Here is a 23,567-nt window from a genome sequence, read left to right as displayed (position 1 = left end):
TCCGCTTGAAAACATATATTTTTTCCATCGAAAAGGGTGTATTAATGGTTTGGTGATTTTGTTGATAAGATTACGACTTGTTAAGTAGGCATCATGAGCAAACGTAAAGCACCTGGCGAAAATATAAACTCCAACATTTGTGACTTCCTAGTAGGTTTGTAACAAATCTGTTTGCTTTACTACTACATCGCTCATTGATTACAAAATAACCGTTAGTAAATGATTTACAACTACAAAGTTAGCTTTGTTTGTTTACAATTAAGTTTTGTAACAAAAAATATTTTCTTTCGCCAAACCATAAACTATTTCCAGAGCCTCAGTTATTAAACCACTGACCTATTGCAATACTTTCTTAAGTGAATTGTTGGATTAATTTTGCATTGTATCAATGTATAGTTTTGTATTTACACAAAAACAACATTTTTTTAGAACTAGCTGATTATGAGAAGAATGTGAATCGTGCCATTCACAAATCAAATGCATATCGAAAAGCTGCCAGTGTCATATCAAAACATGAAAAGCAAATTAAAAATGGCACAGAAGCAAAAAAACTGGTTCGTTATTTTTATTTTATTTATTTACAAATTGCACTAGTTATATTTTTTGCACTAAATTGGCGAGCATATTTTGTAGGAAGGAGTTGGAACAAAAATTGCTGCAAAGATTGATGAATTTCTAACAACTGGTAAACTAGCAAAGCTCGAGAAAATAAGAAATGATGAAACTTCACAAGCAATTTCATTATTTACCCGTATTTCTGGGATTGGGTGTGTACCCTTAGATTAACTGCTATCTATAATGTTCAAAATAATTTAAGATAAAAAATTTCAAGGAAGAGGCTATATACCCAGCTACAAAGTAGTTTAAATAATGTTAGTCACTAATGAGTGTATGTGTACCAAAAGGAGCCCAGCAAATATCCCCTAGTAAATTCCTGAGACAATTTACCCGGCTAACATTTACCACGGCGATTCTCGTTTTTTGTTTTTGTTTTTTTTGACGTTCCAAATAAAATATTATCTTATCTTATCCTAACAAAGTAATTTAAATAGAAATAAATCGTAGAAATAATGCAAAACTAGAAACCTCAACCCTAGCCCACATCGATTTATAATCACTGATGGTTGTATGAGTTCCCCACTTAAATTTTTGCCTAACTGGATCCCACCAGAATTAAGCTAAAGTTTTAAGTTCTAAGTAAATTAACTACAAGATACTATTCTACTTTAACTGTCATGTGTTTAATTCAGACCTGTTGCAGCCAAGAAGCTTTTTGACCAGGGATACAAAACCCTTGATGATTTAAGCAGCATATCAACTGAACTAAACCACCATCAACAGATTGGTTTACGGTGGGCACATAAAAATGTTTTAATTAATTAAAAATATACTTTACACACTTCATGTTATTGCAGATATTTTGAAGACTTTGAGAAGCGTATTCCAAGAGATGAAATGGAAAAACTGGAGGTATAGACTTGTATCTTATTAAATTACATACATTAATGTTAAAAAGCAGTTTAAGTTTTTGTGATAATATTATATTTTGATTGATAAAATATGTTTTGAAAAATGCCAGGTCAATTGTTTCATAAACAACTATTTTTTTAAGAGCACTGTCATTTCATCCATAAAATCTCTGGACACGGCGTACACTGCAAAAGTTTGTGGAAGTTACAGACGCGGTGCACCATCTAGTGGAGATATTGATGTCCTTCTAACCCATAAAACTTATTCGTCAAAAAGCAAAAAATCAGTAAGTACACGTCATTCTTAAGCAGTGGTTCCCACACACGGGTCCATGGACATAACATTTTTGTTGTCCTAAACCCAACCCACAAAAGGTAAATGGAATAAAGTGAAGCCCTCTTAATAAACTTTCCTAAATTATGTTTACTGTGTTTTTGTTGTTTGCGGAGTGATGTTTTTCTTTCCAAGTAATTTATATATCACACAAAATTATTAAAAAATAGCAATTGAGTCTGCTTTTGTTTATCCAGAAAGAACTTCTAAATAAAGTTGTTACACACCTGACTGAAACTGGATTCGTAACGGACACAATATCCGCAGGAGACACTAAGTTTATGGCAAGTTATCTGTGATTTTTCACACATTCTATTTTAATCAATAAAAGTTCTTCAGTAATATATATTTTTTATTTGAAGGGTGTTTGTCTGTTGAGGAAAGACCTCAAAGATAATAAAGACTTACCTGATGTGTATCGAAGAATTGATATAAGGTATATATGTAAAAAGCATACCATTGGAAACTAATATTCAAATTCATAAACCTGTGTTTATTTAAATGTGATTTGATATTTGCTACAATATTTGTTTATAAATGGACACTTCTTACTTTTTATATAAACTGCTGATGATGTAGTGTGTCATTTCTATAGGTTAATCCCGTATGATCAATACCCCTGTTCACTGCTATATTTTACTGGGAGTGACATGTTTAACAAAAGGATGCGAACCCAAGCGTTGGAAAAAGGCTTCACAATTAATGAGTACTCGATCAGGCCTCAAGGATCAACAGGTAAGAAAACTATTTGCTTTTCGATTAAACAGGTGACGACAGCATGTTCATTTGTAATGCTGTCTCTGAAAAATTGTTTTATTATGTGAAAAATTTATCAGTTTGAGAGCGCATCTGTTGATTCAGAATAATTTTCAACTAGTGCCAAACACAGCAGCATAACATTTGTGTTCAATGTTGTTTAATAAGTTTCTATTTTTGTTTTGTTAGGAATTCCTGGCGAACCGATACCAGTAGACTGTGAACAAGATATTTTTGATTGCATCGACATGAAGTTCTTAGAGCCTCATGAAAGGAGTGAATGAGTTTCCTACAAAAAGGAAGAACTAAACATTTGTTGCTACTGAGGCAGATTGACGATCATGAAATGTGAATCATAACATGTTGTGTTTCTCTTTCAATTTTTACTATGTTTTGCCAACCGTGAGAACAGAGTAAAAATGCGTTTGCATTTTAATATTTCTCTTTTGTTGTTGACAAGTTTTAAACGTGGTTTTGTTGTTTTGTAAACAAGTTTAAAATTTGACCTTGATCCTGTTTTATCCGAGGCGACAGAGCAAAAACTATAAATATTTGAATCGAAATTATAAAAAAAAATTATTAGGATATATTGCACATGGTATAGTTTTTGTTTATTGTATTTTAGTGGTGGTATATGTTTAATTTTTTTTTGATTTTTCGGTAAAAACACAAATTTGCTGAATAAATCTTACTTCCCTGCTGTCACGGATAGAGAAAAGGTAAAATTCTATATTCTTTGTGCAACGTGCTCGTAAACAATGGACGAACAATGCAATGGAAAGTTGCGCGATTGTGGTGCAATACTTTAGCCGATCAGTTGTTAAGCGTATTAAACATGATAAATATTTAGGCGAGTTAGTTGTTTTTAATTAGCCCGGAAACACCAAAGATTTTGTTAAATAAAAGTTATTTTGCAGTAGATTATTTGATTGAAATACTAAAGGTTCTATTTTGAAAGTGCAAAGAAGTTATGGATGCCGGAGGTTCCGGTAAGTTTCTACGATAATTCCAGAGAATTAATATAATAATTATACTTGACCTATCCAAACGCTAACGCACATATTGCTAATAAACGGCCAAAAATATTTTAGGATTATATAAATGTATCATGCTTGTTGAAAAAGTAAAATATTAGATAAAAACAAAAACTCACACTTACTTTTTGCACTAAACCTGTTTATCTTAGTCGGAATAAAAATATGTTCTAATCATTACCAGGTTTGAATAAACACCTGTATAACAACAACAACATGTATCCTGCTTATTCGAATGAGCGTACAGAGAAACAATTATCACCAAACAAACTGACAAAAGCTCCATTTTCAGCACAAGTTCCACCAACAACAGGTATGTTGACCTAGCTGGAAAGTATGGCAGATCTCAACGAGATCTTGTGGGTGCACGACCGAAAAAAATTTGCGTGACCAGGTGCAACGAGATCTAAAATGTGCATCTGGGGCTCCCCTTAAAATTTCCGGGTCTGTAAACATATGCCAATGCCATAAATAAGGGTGCATTTCCCATATTGGGGGTGCAGTACAGATTTTTTCAGGGTGCACTTTTAAAAAGGTTGAAAAAACTTGCGGGTACACTTGTCATACTTTCGACAGTGGTATGTTGACCATATTTTTGTACTTTGGGCCTTAAAAGATTTATGGAAAAAATAAAATTACTATAAATGTGAATTTTATGGTTTTTTGGTGTACAGCAATTTGTTTTAAGGTTTCCCTCCTTCTATGACATCACAAACGTCTGCTCCATTTTCAAACGGCTACAATCGCTGGACTTCGAACTCAGATGATGCAGAAAGTGCCGAGAAAATAGAAATTGATGGAGGTCTTATGGAAGGGGTGAGTCATTTAAACTTAGGTTTTATTCTCTGCAAGGTTGGGATAATTGGAAGCAGGATCCTAATTTTATGTCCCACGTCCAGGGTTTATATTTTGCACTCGCTTGATGGCCAATGCTACACAATTTGCTCTTGAGCTAGTGCTGATTGACGCCCACTCGCCATTTACCCTTTTGCTAATTTTGGTAATGGTTGCTGAACCAAATATGCTTAACTGCAAAAAATTAATAGCTTAAACACCAAAAATTGAAGGCTAATAATGGCAAAAATTGGTCATGATACACACTTGCGCAACTACAAAAATAAGTAAATAAGGGCACATGGAGTCCTGTGCATTAAATAGATCAGTAAAAAATAGAATGTTTATCCCAGACAAATTAAAAACACAACATAATAAAAGGATGTTAAATCATCAGTGAAAACAATTAGTGGGGTGAAAATTTGCTGACATATAACAATTTTTGGCGAGTGTAAATTTGTTCGGATGATTGCTGGTTAGTAGAAACTCAACCGATTGGCATCGGCAAATTTTAATTCAATATCGACCATGCTCTGTAAACTTAAAGCAAAACACTAAGTTTTGTTTGGCTAGCAAATTAGTTGTCTAAGAATATGTTTTGTTTGTAAGTAAAGCAATGGTTGCCAGAAAAACAACTAGCCTGTTGTGATCTCATGACCATGGTCATACTGATACTGCCGCTCTACCAACTGAGCAACAAAGGGGGTTTTCTGTTGCATCCTGTTTGTAAAACTAACCTAGCATGAGATTTGAACCCACAACCCCAACTATTCCAGAGCTTGTATTATTCAGTTCTAAATCAATCAACTTGTGTATTTATTTGCAGTTGTAATATTTTCTGTTGTTTTGATGCAGGGCGGCCAAATCCTTCGAATTGCAACAGCGCTGAGTTGTATTTTGCACAAACCAATTTCAATCAGTCGAATTCGAGCAAATCGGACAAACCCAGGACTCAGGTGTGAAATAAAACCATAAATTATTAACTTTGATGTGTTGTTTAGGCCTTAAACATAAAGGCTTACACCTTCAGGTATAGAAGTTGTTTGAAACTAAAGGGGAATGTTACTAAAAAGCGATTCACTACCAAAAAAAAGTTTTTTATACTATATAATCATCAAAATATTAGATTCATGAAAAAGCTGAACCCCCCAAAAAATTAAGATTGTATTGTGTTTTTCGTGTACCACTGTTTTTTATTCATCGGACATTATTTATTGCAGAAAATGCTGTAACCTCAAAAATAAAAACCTAGGTTTTATTTCTATTCTTGTCTTCTGTAAACAGCAAAATGTGAGGCAGCGAATTTAACTGCAACGGCTTACAAAATAATGAAGGTTATTACGATGCCCACCCATGCATCAAATGTAAATCACAAAATATGAGTCTCAAACTGTTCCTGAAATAGTAGCGTTGTGTTGTGTTTTGCTGACACCAGTGTGCTTGTTGCAGACCCCAACACATGACAGGAATGCAGCTTGTGCGTGATTTATGTTCAGGACAACTCACCGGTGACCACGTTGGTTCCCAGTTCATAACCTTCATACCAGGAATGTTACAAGGAGGATCATACCTCGCTGATACTGGAACCGCTGGGTGAGTTCAAACATTATAAAAGTAAAAAACACAAACAACAAGACAAGCCTTCAAACATTTAAAATTCCTAAAATGCCCCAAATTCGGGCGGGAGAGTTTTAAGCATGGTTACGCAGTCAGTTGAAAATAACCGTCCAGGCCGAATGTAAGATTCGAATCCTGAGCCAGGCTCCAACTCTACAGCTTGTATATTACACATTTTCGCAACTAAATTAAGATTGATCTTTGTTGATCCCACCCGCAATACATGGTTTAAAAATATTTAACCATTTGCTATTACACTTCAACAGCTTACATTTTGCCGCATTAACACGTTCAAAATTTAGTCAGACTCAGGATTTGGGTAGTTTTACACATTCCTACTAGAGTCCAGAGTCCCGACTCTGCAGCCCTGTTTTTAATTGGTTGGGTTGCTTGATGTTGTGCAATTGACCTGAAGTATTGTTTAGCGCTGTGAGTCTCCTGCTTCAAGTTGCGCTTCCTTGTCTCATGTTCACCCCCGAACCCACCCACATCCAACTAAGGGGTGGAACTAATGCCGAAATGGCCCCACAGATCGACTACACAACACAAGTACTTAAACCTGTCTTGGAACAATTCGGCATCAGGATGGATTGTCAAATAGCAATGAGGTATTTATTTGACTTCATTTTTGGGGTTTCTGTATGGACATTAGCAAAAATATAAACGGATTCACTAGTGCAATTGATAAATTAAAAAAAAAATAGAAAAATATAATTTACTTTCATGAACATTTTTTAACAATGTCAGATTTTATTTTGCCTGGCATTCAATCACCTGACTTTTGAATATAAAATTTTAATTAAACAATAACTTTGTGACGTTTTCTGTATTGACATCAACACTAACAAAATCACAAGGATTTAAAAATAATATAGGGTGAAACAGAAAAACCTACCACATTTCAAATGGAAAGTTGCTGCGAATTTCAATTCAACCTCCTGTCAGACTGCCACAGCTTTGGTGCAGTTACAATTTAAAATGTGGTAGATTTTTCTGCCGCACCCTGGATAAATTTCTGTAAAAAAACAATTAGTAAAAAAATTAACTTTATTGACCGTAGACAAATTTTATTGAAAACTTTGGTTTCCACAGAGGTTATTTCCCACGGGGAGGGGGTGAGGTGGCGGTCCAGGTGTCCCCGGTGCGCCAACTGAGGCCAGTCAACATGACCAACTTCGGTTCGATTCGGCGCATCACTGGCCGGGCTTTCGTGGCTGGAGTCATTCCTTTCAAGGTAATTTATTAACTTTTCATTTCCTTGTAACTAGTTTTACAATTTTATAAACGCATTTAACCTTGATTTTGTTTAAGGTTTTATTTTCTTTATATTTAAAAGTCATTTAGTTTTGGTTTTCCTGCTGTATTTTCTTCCCAAAAAGATTTCTAAAAATTACAAACAATAGTTTCTAGAGCTTGTTTTAAAATAAAAAATATGTTTTGGATGGAAACTAACGATCCAATACCAAATGACATCATTACTATAGTCAAATAGCTGAAAATATTTAAATTAAAAAGCGCAACTGTAATGATTTTAACGCTATACCAATTTTTAATGTAATATTTAAAATATTTCTATTCAAATAAAAAAAAAACTCTACTTTGAACTGAAATGCATAAATTAATTTGTTAGCGGATCGGCACCAATACCACCCCAGTGTTGGACGAGCAACGATACTATCACTTCCTATCATATTCTTTCAGATTGCTCAGCAAATGGCCAAATCAGCAACGTCAGTTTTATGGCGCTCCTACAGGGAAGTCCCCATAAACATCCAGGCCATCCAGGAACCCAAGAACTCGGTGGTCGGGAACGGAACCGGGATTATTGTGGTCGCTGAATCAACCACCGGTAAGGATTTGTGTTGAAATACTTTTTTGAACCTATATACATATATATTGGGAAGGTGGGTTATTATTGGAGCCAATACTTTATGTCAAGTTGTAGTATTAATACTCTTCTAAAATTAGAATGGTTGGTATGAGTTGCTTTCCAATACTAAATATAGGAATTTGAGCTATAATTTGCAATTCAAAGCAGTTTTTTTTCTTTTTTACATAAATTTATCAAAAAAGAGTATGTTAACACAACTTCTTAACTTTGAAGCAAAGTTTGGCCTATAAAGCTGCAAAAGTACCTACTGTGCAAGTGTACTAATGAGATTGAAGAGTAAATATAGTGGAACTGTTAAAAGTTAAACTTGAATAACAAGTTATATACTTTTAAGGGGTACTAAAGTCCCTTAAAATTTCGCTCATAATTTTTTGCGAAATTCTTGACTTTCTTTTACACAAATAAAGTTGGTTTACAGTTAAAACATTTTGCAAGTAGAAATGAATATTAGAGACACAAAAAATACTTTCTATGTTGAAGGTTGTCGCATCGCTGGTTCCGCTTTAGGTCGAAAAGGCATCCAAGCGGAGCAGGTTGGAGCAGACGCAGCCGAAATGTTGCTGCGCAATTTGTCGTACGGAAGTTGCGTCGATGAATTCATGCAAGACCAGGTAACAACATTAGAATTTGAAAGTTGTATCTTTTAAACAGTAAATTAATACAATTGAAAATTGAAATTTTGTTGTACAGATCACTGATTTTTAGATTTACATTAATTTTTTTGTATTTTTTACATTAGGTTTATTTACGTACAGATTTTTCGTTTTTCGTAAATGGTACAAATGTTAATGTTGGATTGTGATGTTATATTCTTATTATTTGTTGCTTCCAGTTGGTAGTTTACATGGCTCTAGCTGCAGGACATTCACAAATCAGAACTGGTCCTATAACATTGCACACCCAGACTGCAATGCACATTACACAAATGATGACACAGGTGAATTAACTAACGGTAATGCATGGATTTTAAACATTATAATAAAATTAACATCCATGAAGTGTTGGTGACTGAAATAAAACTGTGGCAGTATCTATCGATTAAGGTGCAGTACTTGGTTTTACAATCATGCCAATTATTAAAACAGATTTGTTAAACATAAAAGTATTTGTTATATCATCCAATTTTTAAGCCATTAAAGTTGATCAAACAAGCACTTGAGGCTTGAAGGGCTAGACATTAGTTGTTAAACACATAAATGCGTGTGTCATCCTCAAACTTTAAACTAATTTCTTACTGTTATTTCTTTATCTAAACATAAATGGGTAAAGTAACTTCAAATGGTTTGCAATTTTTTTTTTAAATTTTGTTAAATGATTTTTACTTCAGGCTCAATTTAACATCATTCAAGTTGCACCTCCATCAACTGAAAGTTACATTATCGAGTGTTCAGGTGTCGGACATGGAAACCCGCATTTGTGAAGCGCAAGAAACTCCTAAGAGAAGCTATATTACCTTTATTTCAATTGCGCTCTGGAAGGAATTGAATAGTGCAAACACAGACTGATTTACATTTTTAAAATGTTGAGAACTGATTTATATGCTTTTTAACGTTTTAGTTCCATTATACTTTATGTTGTTAGTTCCTACAAGAAAATATCTTTTACAGCAAGTTTTAGTTTCTTTTCCTCAAATAAGTTTATTACATGTTTCTGTCAATTCGTGTTTTTATGTTTTATAGTGCCTAGGCACAGTGCCACGCTAAATACTGTACTTGTTGAAATGCACTGTTCATGGCATCTTATCTGTGATCTTAACCCTTTCCCAACTGTGTGCCTCTTAAAACATTTTCTTTTGGACAAAATTTAAACCTCAAAGCAATCAGTTCAACATTTTACTCTTTAAACCAGTGGTTCCCAACCAGGCTCCGTTCAAATCTTGCAGGGGTTCCGCAAATACGCTGGAAACGACAGAATTTTTTGCAAGATGTGTAATTTGATCAGTATTTTAATTGAACTACAATATTATTTGGTGTTTTTAAATAAATGCATAGTTTTGCAAAAGTAGGGCCATTCTAAAAAGGTTGGGGCCAGTAAACATTAAAATGTTTTGAAAGTGTATGTGGCAAATAAAAGGTTGGGAACCACTGGGTTTAAATGATGACACTTTTACCAAAGCTTGTGTTGTTATTATGCACAGCAGTGCTTGGGCCGTACAGCGTCGTGCTTGATTTCTTGCTGCCTTCTACTGTGCCAATTTACTTTCATATTTTCAAGTTTATGTTCTTAGTAGCGTTTTGTTTCAAATCCCACTATTTGTGTTGAATGCCTTATGCAAAGATTTTAAAGAAAGTGATTTGTAGGAATCCTGTATTATCGTTGATATGAATGCTGTTGTTGTTCTAACCGCACACTGCTATAGTGCTTGTTATTTTGTGTTACATTCCAGTATGTGTTAACTAACCCTGATTTTGCTTTTAGTTTCAACCGATGTGCCTTAAACGGTTTTCTTGATCTTTTAAAATCAAACTTCAACACCTAATTTAAAACCTCGCCAAACAAACACCAAACCCTGGACCCCAGTTTCACTTCTGTTTTTTTTCAAGGGTTTTTTGTTTTGTCGGAATATTTTACCTACAACGAATCAAACTTTTTTATTTTTGCTGAAATACTTTGTTTAATTTTTCACCGACCCAGTCGGTTCTTATTTCGTTTCATTATTTTTTTTTGTTCTTTTCTGCCAAAATTGCTCGCGAATGAATCACGTTTAACGCTGTCGTATTTAGTATTGTGGTGAAAAAGTTGGATTTTTTTTTGTTCTTGTTTTGACGGAAAGTATAAAAACACTTATTTGGCGTTATTTTTACACTGGTTGGTGGTTTATAAAAGTGATAAAATCCCACAAAAACATTTTTTCTTTTTCCATCGTCGAAGAAATAACGTTAATTATCTGAAACGAGTTACTGCAAAACACTTTGTGCCGATGCCAAGTCGCTTTGGCACCTGCCAGCTTGCCACTTGACAATACGCCGATTGCCACTGCCAGCTTTCCACGGGATTTTGCTGGCCATTTGTCCCCAACTAACGCCCACTAAAAGCAAATGTGATGAGCGAACGATGAAATATTGCTTGAGCCAAGCTTGTAATGAAATATATCTTCTTTGTATTCTTCGTTGCTTCGTTTTCAGCGCGTTTCTCGCAGATTCTTTACTCGACTTGTTTCTTCCAGTTGTGCTGCTTTCAATACAGCTCAGTTCTCGGTTTGCAGACTTTGCCGGTTTTATGATTTTTGAAAGGAAATGAAAAAGTTTTAACCGTGTTTCATAAAACGACACGTTTTTTAACAAGGGCTTTTTCGCACAAACGTGAATGCTTGTGTTTCACTGAGAAGTTAAGAAAAGTTGTTTTTACAAAGAACCGAGGTCAATTGAGGTTCACCTACATTGATATCGCTTGCTTTCGTAACCGACCGGTATAGTTATGTCACACATTTATGGATAACAACATATTCTATAAATAAAATGCAATACTGATTGATTTAATATTATTAACCTGACACCACCTTAACCCAAACAATAACCACAAGTCCACAACCCTAGTTCTGTGATGTTTTTGCGTTTCTTTACTTAAGTTATTTGGAATGCATTGAAAACCGCATCAAGTAATATACATATATATTAATTACTAGTTGATCGTGTGGCTGAAAAAGTTGTTTGCTACTTTAAATTCAAATAATTTATTCAAATAGTTTTTTTTGCATTAAAGCTGTTGAAGTTGGTAAAAACTGCACAATAATTTTTTTAGGGTGAACACTGATCTAAAAATGCTTTTTGTTGGAATCTTACGCAGACAATAAAACAAAAGAAATTTTTAGAACTATTTTTCCATTGCAAAATATAAACATTTCTGTTAATTATAAGAATAATTTTTTTTTTTTTTCAGAAATACAAAAGTTCTGCAGCTCATTTTATCTTGAGACACACAGATTAAAACTCACTAATGTTTATAAACAATAGAAATAGTCATTTTGTAAAATTACAAAAAGTCTACACTAAAGATTTTCTTGAGACCACAGTTTTAAGAACAACTGCTCTATCATCATATCCTTCTCCCAGCATACAAGATTGTTCCAAACCATAGAAACCTTACAATGCATGTTTTTAGTGACGAGGAAGATCTTGACGAAGACGACGAATCGATGGAAGAAGAAGAAGAAGCAGTCGTCAATGTCAAACCTCCCACCAAGGTCAGTCTGTTGCTAGGCAACAACGCTTATTTGTTGCTTAGGGTGTTCAATAATTGGGACTGTAGGGCAGAGGTTCTCACAACTTTTTCACATGAACGACTTTTGCTTGACTGTAATATGTAAGATCCCATTAGTCTTTTTGAATAACTTAAATATTCTCAGCACAGCTTAACTTAAATATTTTTAGCTCAGCTTAACTTAAATATTTAATTTTTAGCTCAGCTTAACTTAAATATTCTCAGCACAGCTTAACTTAAATATTTTTAGCACAGCATAACTTAAATATTCCCAGCACAGCTTTTAACTTAAATATTTCTGCCTTGCAATTTCAATTTTGCCAACTCGTTTCGTTACTGTAAAATAACTGTTAGGATTCTAGAGCAGTGCCAATTTACCTTATTAAAAACTATCGAAGATAATCGCAACATTAGGAGAACTTAAACAAACCTCAAGTTAAACCAATAAACTGAACAGCAATTGTTGGTTTACAGTTCTGAAACTGTTACTCTAATACAGCGTTTCTCAACGGTGCGCCGCGAGCAAAAGGAAAAAATAATTTATATATAAAGCATGTATTTTTATTTTCTATTAAGCTTGAGGGATTTCCCGGATTTGTTGCCTCTGTTTGGGCTTATGGGCGGGTAGTTGGTGGTGCTAGCAATTGGGTTAAGGTTGAAAATATTCGGGGAGTTAGTGAGAGTTATGGATGGTGTTTGTGGTTAGATAAAAGGTTGTATTGGCCATTTAGGTCTGATTCCGATTTCGTCTTTTTTACGCCTTATTCCTAACGGGTAATACTAATTTACGGAATGATGAATGGTCGGAATGGTCGGAACGCTCACTTATTTAAGTGTTACCCCGTTAAAACAATTATTAAACCAACGCACAATATTTGGTTTAGGGTGGGGTTAGCGTTTGGGTGAAGGTGGGTCAAGTGTTATTATATTTAATAATAATACTGTGAGCGTTCCGACCATTCCGACCATTCATCATTCCGTAAATTAGTGTTACCCTTCCTAACTGTCTTTTATTCCGAAGTTGATGTTGTTCTTATTTTGGTCTTAAAGCTGATTCTCTTTAAAGATATGCAACTATAAAGTCTATATAATAAAAAATTGCAAGCAATTTAAGAGAAATAGCGGTACACCTAAAAAAATTCGCGCTCGCAGGTGCGCCACCACGTTTTCAAATGTCTCCAGGTGCACCCCAAATATAAAAGGTTAAAAAACACTGCTCTAATAAATAAAAAAAATTTCGACAAAAGTTTGAACTAGTTATGACATTGTTGCATCATAGACGTAAACAGTAGCTTTTGTTACGTAATTTTTATTAAATGTTTTGTTATTGTTGGACATAGAAATTAAAGATGTTTGGCTGTTAAAGCAGCCAAACTCTATATTCAGACAGATAGTTCTATTTTACTTCATATTGCAATAGACTATAAGAGCCTATTCCGATTTGTACGCGGCTGGAAACAGAGATTGTTTTTTAGTTCCATAACTTTTTTGACCACGACCGAACTTACAGCAAAGCTAGTCTCAATTTCATCGCTGGTAAATAAAAAAAAGATTTACACCTTGTCGCTCACAATTTATTAAAAAAATGTTTGTTTATTTTAATATAAATAATAATTAAAAACCTTGTCTTTTCACATTTTGTTTTGTCAATTGTACTTATTTGACAATAGCTGTCGTTTTTTTATCAAAGTACTAGGCATCAGAATCTTTTGTGGTTCCTGGTCATATAACGGTGAGAATAAAAAGGAATATCTCAATCATAAATCCGACATAAATCCTCCAACGTCATTTCCCAACGTTCTACCCTGTAGACCAGGTTTGTTTGATTAGTTCTCTCGCAACGCACGTGCGGCAAAAACTAAACGCGTTTTATTTTTTGACGAAATTGTTGAAGCAAGTAAATTTACTTCGGAAGATTTACGAACATTTGCTTGTTATTTAATCATAAAAATATACCAGAAATATGATGGACGTCGCTCCTGACAGTAAAGAATATTTGTGGTGTAAGTAAAAATCGTTTAATTTTAATTAAGTCACTTTTTAAAAAGGTATTCAAGAAAAATATATTTCGCCTAATTTCAAAAGAATTTTTGTATTGGCCATCAGATTAAATTAAATAATTGTCTAAACTTAAGATTTATTTTTCGTGTTTTTTTAGTCAATGCATCGTTAACGAGCAGTTTGTGATTTAAATCTAATTCTAGTCGGTTCAACGTTATTTCAATCATGTTTTTTTGCCTTCCGGAAAATCTGATCACGGCTTGGTAGCGGATAATAACAAAGTATTTGGCGTTGGTCTAGAATCCTACCACAATCATTCAATCAACGCACATTATTTGGGTTAAGGTGCGAGTTAGCGCTTCGGTGTGGTTGGGTCAAGTATTATGATATTCATTATTTAATAATAATACTTGACCCACCCTAACCCAAAACGCTAACCCGCACCCAAACGCAAATAATGTGCGTTGTGGTAGGATTCTAGACCAGCACCAAGTATTTTTTTCCTAATAAAGTCTGCTTTTGACAAAATGGCTTATAGGGAATTTAAACTTTCACAGCACAAGCCCTTTTAATTGTTAAATCTTACTTTGTGTTTATTTAGGTACTAAGCTCGATAAATCGTCAAAAAGCAACCAATGGGAAGGCAGGGACGATGGCGTTCTGGAGCAACTTGTTCTTAAAAGAGTAAATCTGTTTTTAGTATTATAATAAATGATATGATTATTACTGGTATTTGATTTAGTATTCTATAGAAGATGAGTGGGCGGTTGTCTAGAATCCCATGACAATGTACATTTTTTGGGTTGGGTGTGGGTTAGTGCTTGGGGTTATGCAATATTATTAAACAATGAATATAATAATACTTGACCCACCCACACCCCAACTCGCACCTTAACCTAAATATTGTGCGTCGATTTGGTAACTGTGGTAGGATTCGAGACAGTCTTCATTCTGTAGCAGGTGCACAACCAAGAATTTTGTAAAAAGCAAGTTGTGTACACACTTTAGTAACTTGCACACCTAAATGTAAAAACACTGGTTGAATTGCCCAAGATTTCCGAATTTCAAGTGTGCATAAAGCACACCTGCATCCTTAAAACCCATTAAGCTTTTAAAAGAAATATATAATTGAAATATTCCCATGCACCCAGATAAAAAACTAGCTGCCGTGTGAGCATAAGTTTTAAAACATCACTTAAACTTAGTGTATGGCAATTAGATGGCACTGTATAAAGACAAATTGTTTTGTATTTTCGACATGCTTTTGCACGACCCCTTGACTTTAACCTGATGAAGCAAGGAAAAAATCTTGTCAAGATTTTAATACAATTGGTGTTTATATATTACCACCTGATAACTCTACTTAGAATTAGACAAATGAAATTTGGTGCTGCCCACCCGCGATCTTGGAAGTGAATTTTTATGAAATGCAGACTGGGTCCAGGTATTCACAGAAACTTTATTTAGAGTTACTTTTTTAAGTTTAACCTGGCAATAAGCAAACACAATCAGCATTAAAAACAATTAAAGAAATTCTGTTTTTTACCGTTACCTCTCGCTTCCAGGCTTGCTTGGGAGTTGGAGCGAAAGATGGCGAGAGGAATCTTGTCGAAGTGACGTCGTTCGATTACAAACAAGAGAAACTTGAAGTTTGTATTTGTTCACTTCGCGGAGGAAACCACGAAGAAACGAGTCTCTCCGACCTGACGATATTTCCCCCGGCAATATTCAAGCTTGTGGCTGGGAGTGGTCCAGTTCATATCGTCGGAAACCATATGATGATGGGTAAGAATTTGTGGAAGTGAATGCTTTTTTAATGAAAGGGCATATCTTTATGGAATCCAGACCATTGGCAGTAAGTTTCTGCTTGTCAATCACTGTTCCGCTGACGCGTATAGAAACAATAAAACTCAAAGTTTAAAAACCCGAGTAAAACACACGATCAGACATTTTTTAACGGAATATATATTTCGCCTACACTGGCATCGTCAGTTCCTTAATTTGAAGAAAAATAGAGTTTTATTTATTATATTATATCTTTCATCAAAACAATATCTGTATCTATTTGCAATTTGTGTGTATGATTTTTATGCAGAAGAAGGCGACGAAGATTCTGAGGGCGACCAGGATTATTTCTCGGAGGAAGATTTGGAAGCGATTGAAGATGAGGAAGAAGTTAAAGTTAAAAGTGACAAGAAGCAAGTCAAGGTGGGAGCTAACAACGTACAACTTATGCTGGGAGCCTTAAGTTGGCATCATTCTATAGTTCTATTGTTTTGGCATGGGACCGCATGAGAAACAGAAAATGTTGTAAAAGGACATGTCGAACAAGGGGATCTTGAATACACATAATGCAACGTGCGATTGATTTCAAAAGAATCTTCAAATATCCTTGTTTTCACAAGCTGGTAATAGTAGGAATAGGTGAAGATGCCTTTACAACAGTAACTTATTCAATAAAACGTTGGCTGGTCATATATTGCCCAGGTCTGTACTACTAGCTGCCAGTTGGCATTGTTCTATAGCTGGGAGTCGGCAACCTTTTTCTAGTCACGGGCCAAAACCAAACTCAGAAAGATCTCTGCGGATCGCACAAAATGTGCACTAAGAATTCTGTTGCGATTTTTTTGGGTATAGCAGTATTTCTTTTAAAGTTTTTATTACATTGCCGAAAAAAAAAAAATATTTGTCCAATATTTTTAATTGTTTTTTTCCGTGATAGATTTTTGCATAACACTTTACAGGAATCTTTGTAAAGAAATCTTTTTAGTTTAACTACTTACACACATTATATTTGGTGCATAACAGTATTGTTAAAATCTGGAAGGTTAACTTTATATAAATATATCTGAATCATACAATAAATATTAACCTTCTTGAATTTTTACTAATATTTTAACACACCATGTTTTGGATTTGATGGTTTTTAAACTTATATATAATGCAAACCGTTCACAAAAATCTGTTGAAACTGATTTGGTGTCTTGCACTTATGACAAAATCTAAACGTTTTTTTCTACTTGTTTTTTATTCCATCTGCTCGGTTTAAATAAATCAAATGTTTTTTTTATTTCAAAGTCTGAAGCCAAAGTAAAACAAGAAAGTAAAAAAGTTGTTGAAGAAGACGACGACGATGAAGATGACGAGGATGAGTAAGTATACATTTATATTTTGCGTCTACATGAAGTGTTTGTATTACCTCGAATGGTGACTGTAGGGTATTGTTATGTCACACATTTATGGATAACGACATATTCTATAAATAAAATGCAATACTGGTTGATTTAATATTATTTACCTGACACCACCTTAACCCAAATAATAACCACAAGTCCACAACCCTAGTTTTGTGATGTTTTTGCGTTTCTTTCCTGAAGTTATTTACTGGGAATCAAACCTCAAAATTATTTTACAATAGAAAATAGTTATTTTGTAGAATTACAAAAAGTCTACACTAAAGATTTTCTTGAGACCACAGTTTAATAACAACTGCTCTACTATCACATCCTTCTCCCAGAAAACAATATTGTTCTGTTTATTAGCGACGAGGAAGATCTTGACGAAGACGACGAATCGATGGAAGAAGAAGAAGCAGTCGTCAATGTCAAACCTCCCACCAAGGTCAGTCTGTTGCTAGGCAACAACGCTTATATGTTGCTTAGGGCTGTTCAATAATTGGGACTGTAGGGCAGAGGTTCTCTCAACTTCCCATTCTTTAAATTAAAAAAGAGTTTTAAACTAGAATTACATTTAATTATTCACAATCCATTGAGTTTAAATCAAAGAATTCTAATCGGAATGTAAATTGCAAATGTTCCTGTGTTATTTTTTATGCTTTTAGACTTGAAATTTTAATGGAATTTGTTTCAAAAACATTTTCACTGGTTTAAGTTGTAACTTGTAACACTTGTTTTTCATTATTATAATGCTCTGTATGTTTTGTTCCAAATCTGAATAAGTTTAGTGGTTTGGGATGATAATAATGCTGCTGGGATAAGCAATTTTAATGCAGTATTATAAAAGCCAATGTTAACTCTAATACTTGACCACCTAATCTAATTAACTCTCTTTATTAACTCTAAAGTTTTGTTTCGTTTTCACGAATCTCCAGAAACGAAAACTTGCAAACGGCAATGATGAAAACAAGAAACCAGAAAGTGGATCGCCACAAAAAAAGAAGAAAGGCACCGAACAAACTGCGCCGAAAACTCCGCTTCAACAAAAGGAAAATAAAACACCTGCGGTTCGTAGATGTGCTAAAATACAATCTGGTTAAAAACTTCTTTTGATGCCAGAGCATAATTCTTGTACTTCCTAACTGATGACATTTTAAAAGTAATGCAATTATGATCTGTGCAGTATTGGAAGAATCATTTATTTTGGAAGTTCAGATTTTGTTTTAGTCGCCTGAATTTCCTTTTTATTTTGGAATTGCTAACCAAAGTTAAACTCGTCACGATTAATACCTCTATTTAACATATGACACCTAGTGGCGGAACCTCGTAGTTTTGTACGTCCGCTAGATGTTGCCCAAGAGCAGATACTTTATTGCGAAGATTTCCGGAAAGGCTTGTTTTGTTTTTGTTCCAAGTGCACTTCACCTAATCCTTTGCTCTTTTAAACAACATTGTTGCGTAACAAGTATCGTTTGTTGTGACTACCCAGCCACATTCAATTGTCTCGTAACAATGCGAACAAACAATGGAAAAATCGTAAGCGCGATTCAGACGAGCCAATTCAGTTTTTCGGCGACGATTATAATAAGATTTTGTTCTTTCGGCTTAAAAGCCAAATTTACGCTAAAAATAATCTGGTTCCTATTTAAAAAGTTCCGTTGTTTCCGAATATCCCCGTTAAACTGATTTATATATTGAATGAAACAATATTTCTTTTAAAAGATTAAAGCCGGTTCTTAAACTTGGGTCCCTTGGGGGTTCGTCACTTGAATAGAGTTCATTTCGCCACCAGCAGGTTTTTCAAGTCAACTTGTTTTATGATGTTTAGGTGTACGAGTTTTTAACTAGAATAATAGAATTGAAACAACGCTTTGGCCATTGGACCGCAACCAACAAGTTTCATAAGTCAACTTGTTTTATTATGACGTCATGTCTAAAAATTGCATGAACCCTGTTTTAACGCGAAGCAAAATTTTAGCGATGTTAAGGTGCGGCCGATGTAATGTCGTATTTTAAAGATGCGACAAAATAACGCAAAAAAAACTAGACAGGAGATCATCCCTGCGTCAAACCGCCGCTAATTTGTCTCAGTCGCATTTTTCTTCAAGTTTCCTCAGAAGTCTGCTCTCTACTCCCCACTTGTGGCTCAAGGACCACTCCCGGAACAATAGCGTTCCTCTCATCCATTGTAACAAGGCCAGTTGTGACGCAAACAATCTCGACCCGACACCTTTCCATTGTTCCCCATTGTCGCACCATTGTTACGTGAGAGACGCTTAGGATGCCGGCGACCCCCCCCATAAATACCCCTCAAACTAATCCGACGAGCGCCCGCGCAAAAAGTTACATCTCCACAAACTTTTCTGGCTTCAATTTAGAGTTTAAACCTTGTTTGATTAGGTTTGTGTGAAAATGCCGATGGAAAATTTTTCTTTTGTTAATTAATTAGCTGATTTATATGAAAGTTATTTAGGTTTTTTAATAAATGCCATCTTGTGCACTTTGTTATGGTTTAATATTGTGGGTATGACTTTTTTTAAATAACTTTTATTATAGCTTAAATGGGCGGTTCTTTGATTCCCAACGGGCGTTTTACGATTAGTGAGATTTCCACCAGTTGTTTAAGATGTTATATTTTGGTGCTGATCCGTAAATTAATTATCTGAACATTGTTTAATTTAATAAAACCTTATTTTTGCCATTCACAAACCAATTTAAAGTTTTAAATGTTAACTTAGCAGCTATATCTGGAAAAAGTAAAAGCTTAAAGAGTTTAACAAATATAAGCACACAAGTGATGACGTATTATGCGGGGTCAGCTAAATATGTGTCCAAAGCGCCGCAATCTTGGACAACCCTGGCAGCCAGGCCTGGCTTAACCATTTAAATACCTTGATAATGTTTCAAAAAACTGTTTTAAATTAGAAAAAATAATTGGTGATAAAACTGCTGCGTATAAGCGCTGGAAAAGCCTCTTTCATTTTTTCACGATTATAAGAAGACAAACATAAATTTTGAAATTTCGGTTGTAAAACATTTTTTTAAAGCTTACGTCCTCGCGTTGATCCAGTAAATTACCAATTTATGAATAAAATTGGCCGACGTCACCAAAAAGTTTTCCCACTGATTTCACCCCTGAATTTTTTTTTAAACAATGTATCTTAGCACTTTACTTACAGTTCCATAATCAAAGCTGGCATTCATCAGCCTGGAATTCCAATCTAGTTTTTAATTTAAAAAACATATTTAATCCCTCCTTTCATAATGTGTTCTGTATAAGCTTGTCACGATGACAATAGTTGTGCACCCCAATCCCCCCCCCCCCCCCCATAATTCCGGAAGCATACCACTTACCCCCTCTAGTGTTGCATCCGGGGTGTTGAAAGTCGCTTGATTGTCTACTGCGCCTGCGCAAACACTCCAGCACAAGAAGGCATTGTGACGAACAATGCTGCGAACGCGAGATGCCAAAGAAGCGTTTAATTAAGATCGGAGCTCCCTTAATTGCCGTCTTTGTTGTCAAACAATCACTCTCGGTCGGGGAATCCCCTTGCGAGACGATCAAAGATGTAAAGTTTTTGCTGAATTTGCAAAAATACGAGATTCGCTTTCTTTAATTTAACTTTTGAATTGCATTTTCTGCCTTTTTCTTCAAAAAAGCTTTTGGATTTTTTGTTTCTGTTTTAAGGTATTTTATCAATTAATCGTTTAACGATGTCGCTTAACTTTCTTGTTTCAATCATCAACAAATTAAGTCAGGAGGCTTCAAATATAAACTTCTATAGAGCCCTTGAATGTAATATTTGTTTTTGTTGCAGAGCGCCAAGAAAACTCCGGTGAAAACTTACGAGTCTGTCGACGAAGTTAAGGCCGCAATTAAGAAGGTGGGTTGTGAGGGTTGGCCGATTCAATGCTATTAAAGAATCGTCTGATAATATCTCAATTGTTTAAGTTGCGTTCAAAGCTACCAGCATCCTCGTTCGAACTTAACTTTCCATGAGTTCAAGAACCACGGGTGATTCTTGCTGGAATTTCACATCGTGACGTCAGTTTTCCATATGACGTCACAAGTTAAAACGCCTACATGAATAAAGCTGCTTTTGATTTTTATGTCATAATTTATAGCGCAAAAATTGCTTTTCGGTGTTTAAATAAACTTAGATACGTTTATTGCAATTTTTTGTGTTTTCCTATTTAATGCTTTCAAAATCCCGGTTCTCTTCCATTAATTTAAGTGGAAATGTGTTAGAATACGCAGTAAGAATATCAAAGCCCATACAGAAGTAGGTATCATTTTGAACGTTTCAAATAACTCTTTATTCATTAATGTTAAAAATGAATAAAGAGTTATACTTCTGTATGGGCTTTGATATTCTTTTACGTCTAACTGCAACCTCCAACCATTATGCTCCAATGTTTTAGAATATCATAGCGATATTTACGTTCTACTCCAGGGCTTCCCAAACTTTTCAGTCTGCGATTCCCCTTTTAATTTATTCATTTTTTCCGCGACACCCTAGGTTTAACACTTCAAAACATAACATTTCTCGTTGTCTGCTTTGGCATTAGTATATCAAACAGAAAACAAAAATGATAATTTTATAAACTTTGTGTAAAATTTACCCCTTAAGTTGTTAACCCACAGTTTGGGAAGCCGTGGTGTATGATTGCAAGACCATCGACATAATAGAGGCAAACACGCAGTAACATCAGCGACAGAATAATAACTTAAGCGTTTCTACTCCTACACTCATTACGCCCAATGCCGGGTTAATTTATTATTATTTGATACTCTCTTTCAGAGTAATCAAGACCGACCCACAGTTTTCGAACATCCTAGCGATATGACCCTGGTTTTGTTCTACTCCAGATTACTAATGTCTCTCTGTTTGTCTCTCTTGCTTTAGTATGCCGGGGGTAAACCAAGGAAGGAAGACAAGTTCGGAAACTGGGTCAAGTCCGCTTTCAAGGTCAAGGACGAAGAGGTATGACCTTGAAACGATTGCTACCAAATAATTAAAGTCATTAGAATGATTCGAAAAAAAACGAACAACGAATACGAATTTCTTTTTAGGTTTTGTGGAAACTTGCCATTGTGTATTTTAATAAAACATTATTTTTTATAACCTGCTCTATTTTTAAACTTTCTTTTTAATAGTAAAACGTTTTGAAGGTAAAAATAATTATTTGTTTTTTTTAGTGGATAAAGGAATTATGGAAAGCTCACAAAAAAGACATCGGCATCTGAGCACCTGCGCCCCCTAGCGGACCAAATGTTCCCCTCTGTCCAATATTTGCGCCCCCCTGCCCCATTTTTTACTCCACTGCTATTTTTGCCCCAATTTTTTTCTTTTCGTTTTTAATCGTGCTCTCTCTACTGCCGCATGCGGCCAAAGTGTGTCGCGATGTAACTTTGTAAAATAAATTTTTTCGGGGTGATTATGTCCCCTTGTTTTTCCTGCTCAGAGCGAGAGAAATACCTTTGTAAGATAAACGGTAAAACAATTTTGAAAAATGTTTTTACTTCCCACTTTGTGTTGTTAAGAAAGCCATATTTAGTGGCCTGGTATACGCACGTGGATCTTTTAAACAGACTAGTTAATTATACGGTAAGTTCTGAAAATATCGCATATTAGCAATTTACAGAAAACCTTTTCAGGTAAAAAAACAACGTACGAACAAGTTGGTTTCGACGTGTCCCCGACCCCTTTAGATAGAATGGTTGCATAACCTTTTGCAATTGACAATTGCACTCTCCAATGGAAATGCGTATTTATAAGGAAGATTACACAAAGTGTTGTTGTAATTCAAGTAGAGTTTGCAAAACGACGCTTTTTTGTTGAATCATTTCGCCTTCGATGTAAGAATTTTTTTAGACAGGCATCGCATAATGGTTGATTAGATCAAGGCTTTTAATAACTTACCAGGTTCCTAGTAAATGCTTCCTTGGTCAGTAGCAAACGAATTAAGCGATGTTACGCCGCGTATCCATGATTGAAGAAAGTGTTTCTCAACCATTTTTCACAGCAACCCAAATTTTAAGAACGTAAGTTTAACAGCAAAGTTTTGCCGACAAATTTTTTCACTGAACTTTTTGTGAGTTAACAAAACATAACACACCAGCATGATTCGATTGATACGGGCCATGTCTTGTTATTTCTCGAACTTTGCTTTTAACCATATGAACGACTGCAGTCGGCGACACAACGACCCTTTGGTTAGGAAGCACTGATCCTACTAACCTACAGGTAAGTT

The 23,567-nt window shown here is 34.9% G+C and overlaps 3 protein-coding genes across 3 annotated transcripts; all 3 read left to right on the top strand.

Annotated features, from left to right (window-relative positions):
* Positions 1-53: 53 nt before the first annotated feature.
* Positions 54-2,912, top strand: LOC146163066 (DNA polymerase beta-like). Its single transcript, XM_083381812.1, has 10 exons — positions 54-154; positions 430-554; positions 634-767; positions 1,251-1,352; positions 1,416-1,470; positions 1,613-1,760; positions 2,005-2,087; positions 2,166-2,239; positions 2,399-2,538; positions 2,749-2,912. Exons 1-10 carry the CDS (start codon positions 94-96, stop codon positions 2,841-2,843), a joined length of 1,017 nt encoding a protein of 338 aa, XP_083237938.1. The 5' UTR covers positions 54-93; the 3' UTR covers positions 2,844-2,912.
* A 98-nt stretch (positions 2,913-3,010) lies between these two features.
* On the top strand, positions 3,011-11,139 carry LOC146163065 (RNA 3'-terminal phosphate cyclase-like). Its single transcript, XM_083381562.1, has 11 exons — positions 3,011-3,548; positions 3,778-3,906; positions 4,282-4,409; positions 5,283-5,383; positions 5,877-6,020; positions 6,470-6,652; positions 7,137-7,278; positions 7,746-7,893; positions 8,416-8,546; positions 8,768-8,872; positions 9,263-11,139. The coding sequence occupies exons 1-11, from the start codon at positions 3,530-3,532 to the stop codon at positions 9,353-9,355; spliced, it is 1,323 nt and encodes a 440-aa protein (XP_083237688.1). The 5' UTR covers positions 3,011-3,529; the 3' UTR covers positions 9,356-11,139.
* A 2,870-nt stretch (positions 11,140-14,009) lies between these two features.
* On the top strand, positions 14,010-22,751 carry LOC146163064 (uncharacterized). The gene is made up of 10 exons (XM_083382838.1): positions 14,010-14,138; positions 14,738-14,820; positions 15,702-15,921; positions 16,232-16,359; positions 17,215-17,288; positions 17,679-17,757; positions 18,248-18,379; positions 21,131-21,196; positions 22,220-22,297; positions 22,513-22,751. Exons 1-10 carry the CDS (start codon positions 14,099-14,101, stop codon positions 22,558-22,560), a joined length of 948 nt encoding a protein of 315 aa, XP_083238964.1. The 5' UTR covers positions 14,010-14,098; the 3' UTR covers positions 22,561-22,751.
* The last annotated feature ends 816 nt before the right edge of the window (positions 22,752-23,567 follow it).

The sequence above is a fragment of the Ascidiella aspersa genome, chromosome 2 (genome assembly GCF_963924565.1).
Source record: "Ascidiella aspersa chromosome 2, kaAscAspe10.2, whole genome shotgun sequence".
Lineage (NCBI taxonomy): Eukaryota > Metazoa > Chordata > Ascidiacea > Phlebobranchia > Ascidiidae > Ascidiella > Ascidiella aspersa.
The sequence above is the reverse complement of the archived record's forward strand: the minus strand, read 5'-3'. Positions and strand labels throughout refer to the sequence as shown.

Coding starts and splice junctions, on each gene's coding strand:
- LOC146163066 (XM_083381812.1), top strand. CDS start 94: ATGAGCAAACGTAAAGCACCTGGCGAAAATATAAACTCCAACATTTGT. Junction 768..1,250: donor ACCCGTATTTCTGGGATTGG/GTGTGTACCCTT, acceptor TGTTTAATTCAG/ACCTGTTGCAGCCAAGAAGC. Junction 1,471..1,612: donor ATGAAATGGAAAAACTGGAG/GTATAGACTTGT, acceptor TATTTTTTTAAG/AGCACTGTCATTTCATCCAT.
- LOC146163065 (XM_083381562.1), top strand. Junction 7,279..7,745: donor CTGGAGTCATTCCTTTCAAG/GTAATTTATTAA, acceptor ATATTCTTTCAG/ATTGCTCAGCAAATGGCCAA. Junction 7,894..8,415: donor GGTCGCTGAATCAACCACCG/GTAAGGATTTGT, acceptor TCTATGTTGAAG/GTTGTCGCATCGCTGGTTCC.
- LOC146163064 (XM_083382838.1), top strand. CDS start 14,099: ATGATGGACGTCGCTCCTGACAGTAAAGAATATTTGTGGT. Junction 21,197..22,219: donor TTAAGGCCGCAATTAAGAAG/GTGGGTTGTGAG, acceptor CTCTTGCTTTAG/TATGCCGGGGGTAAACCAAG. Junction 22,298..22,512: donor TCAAGGTCAAGGACGAAGAG/GTATGACCTTGA, acceptor TGTTTTTTTTAG/TGGATAAAGGAATTATGGAA.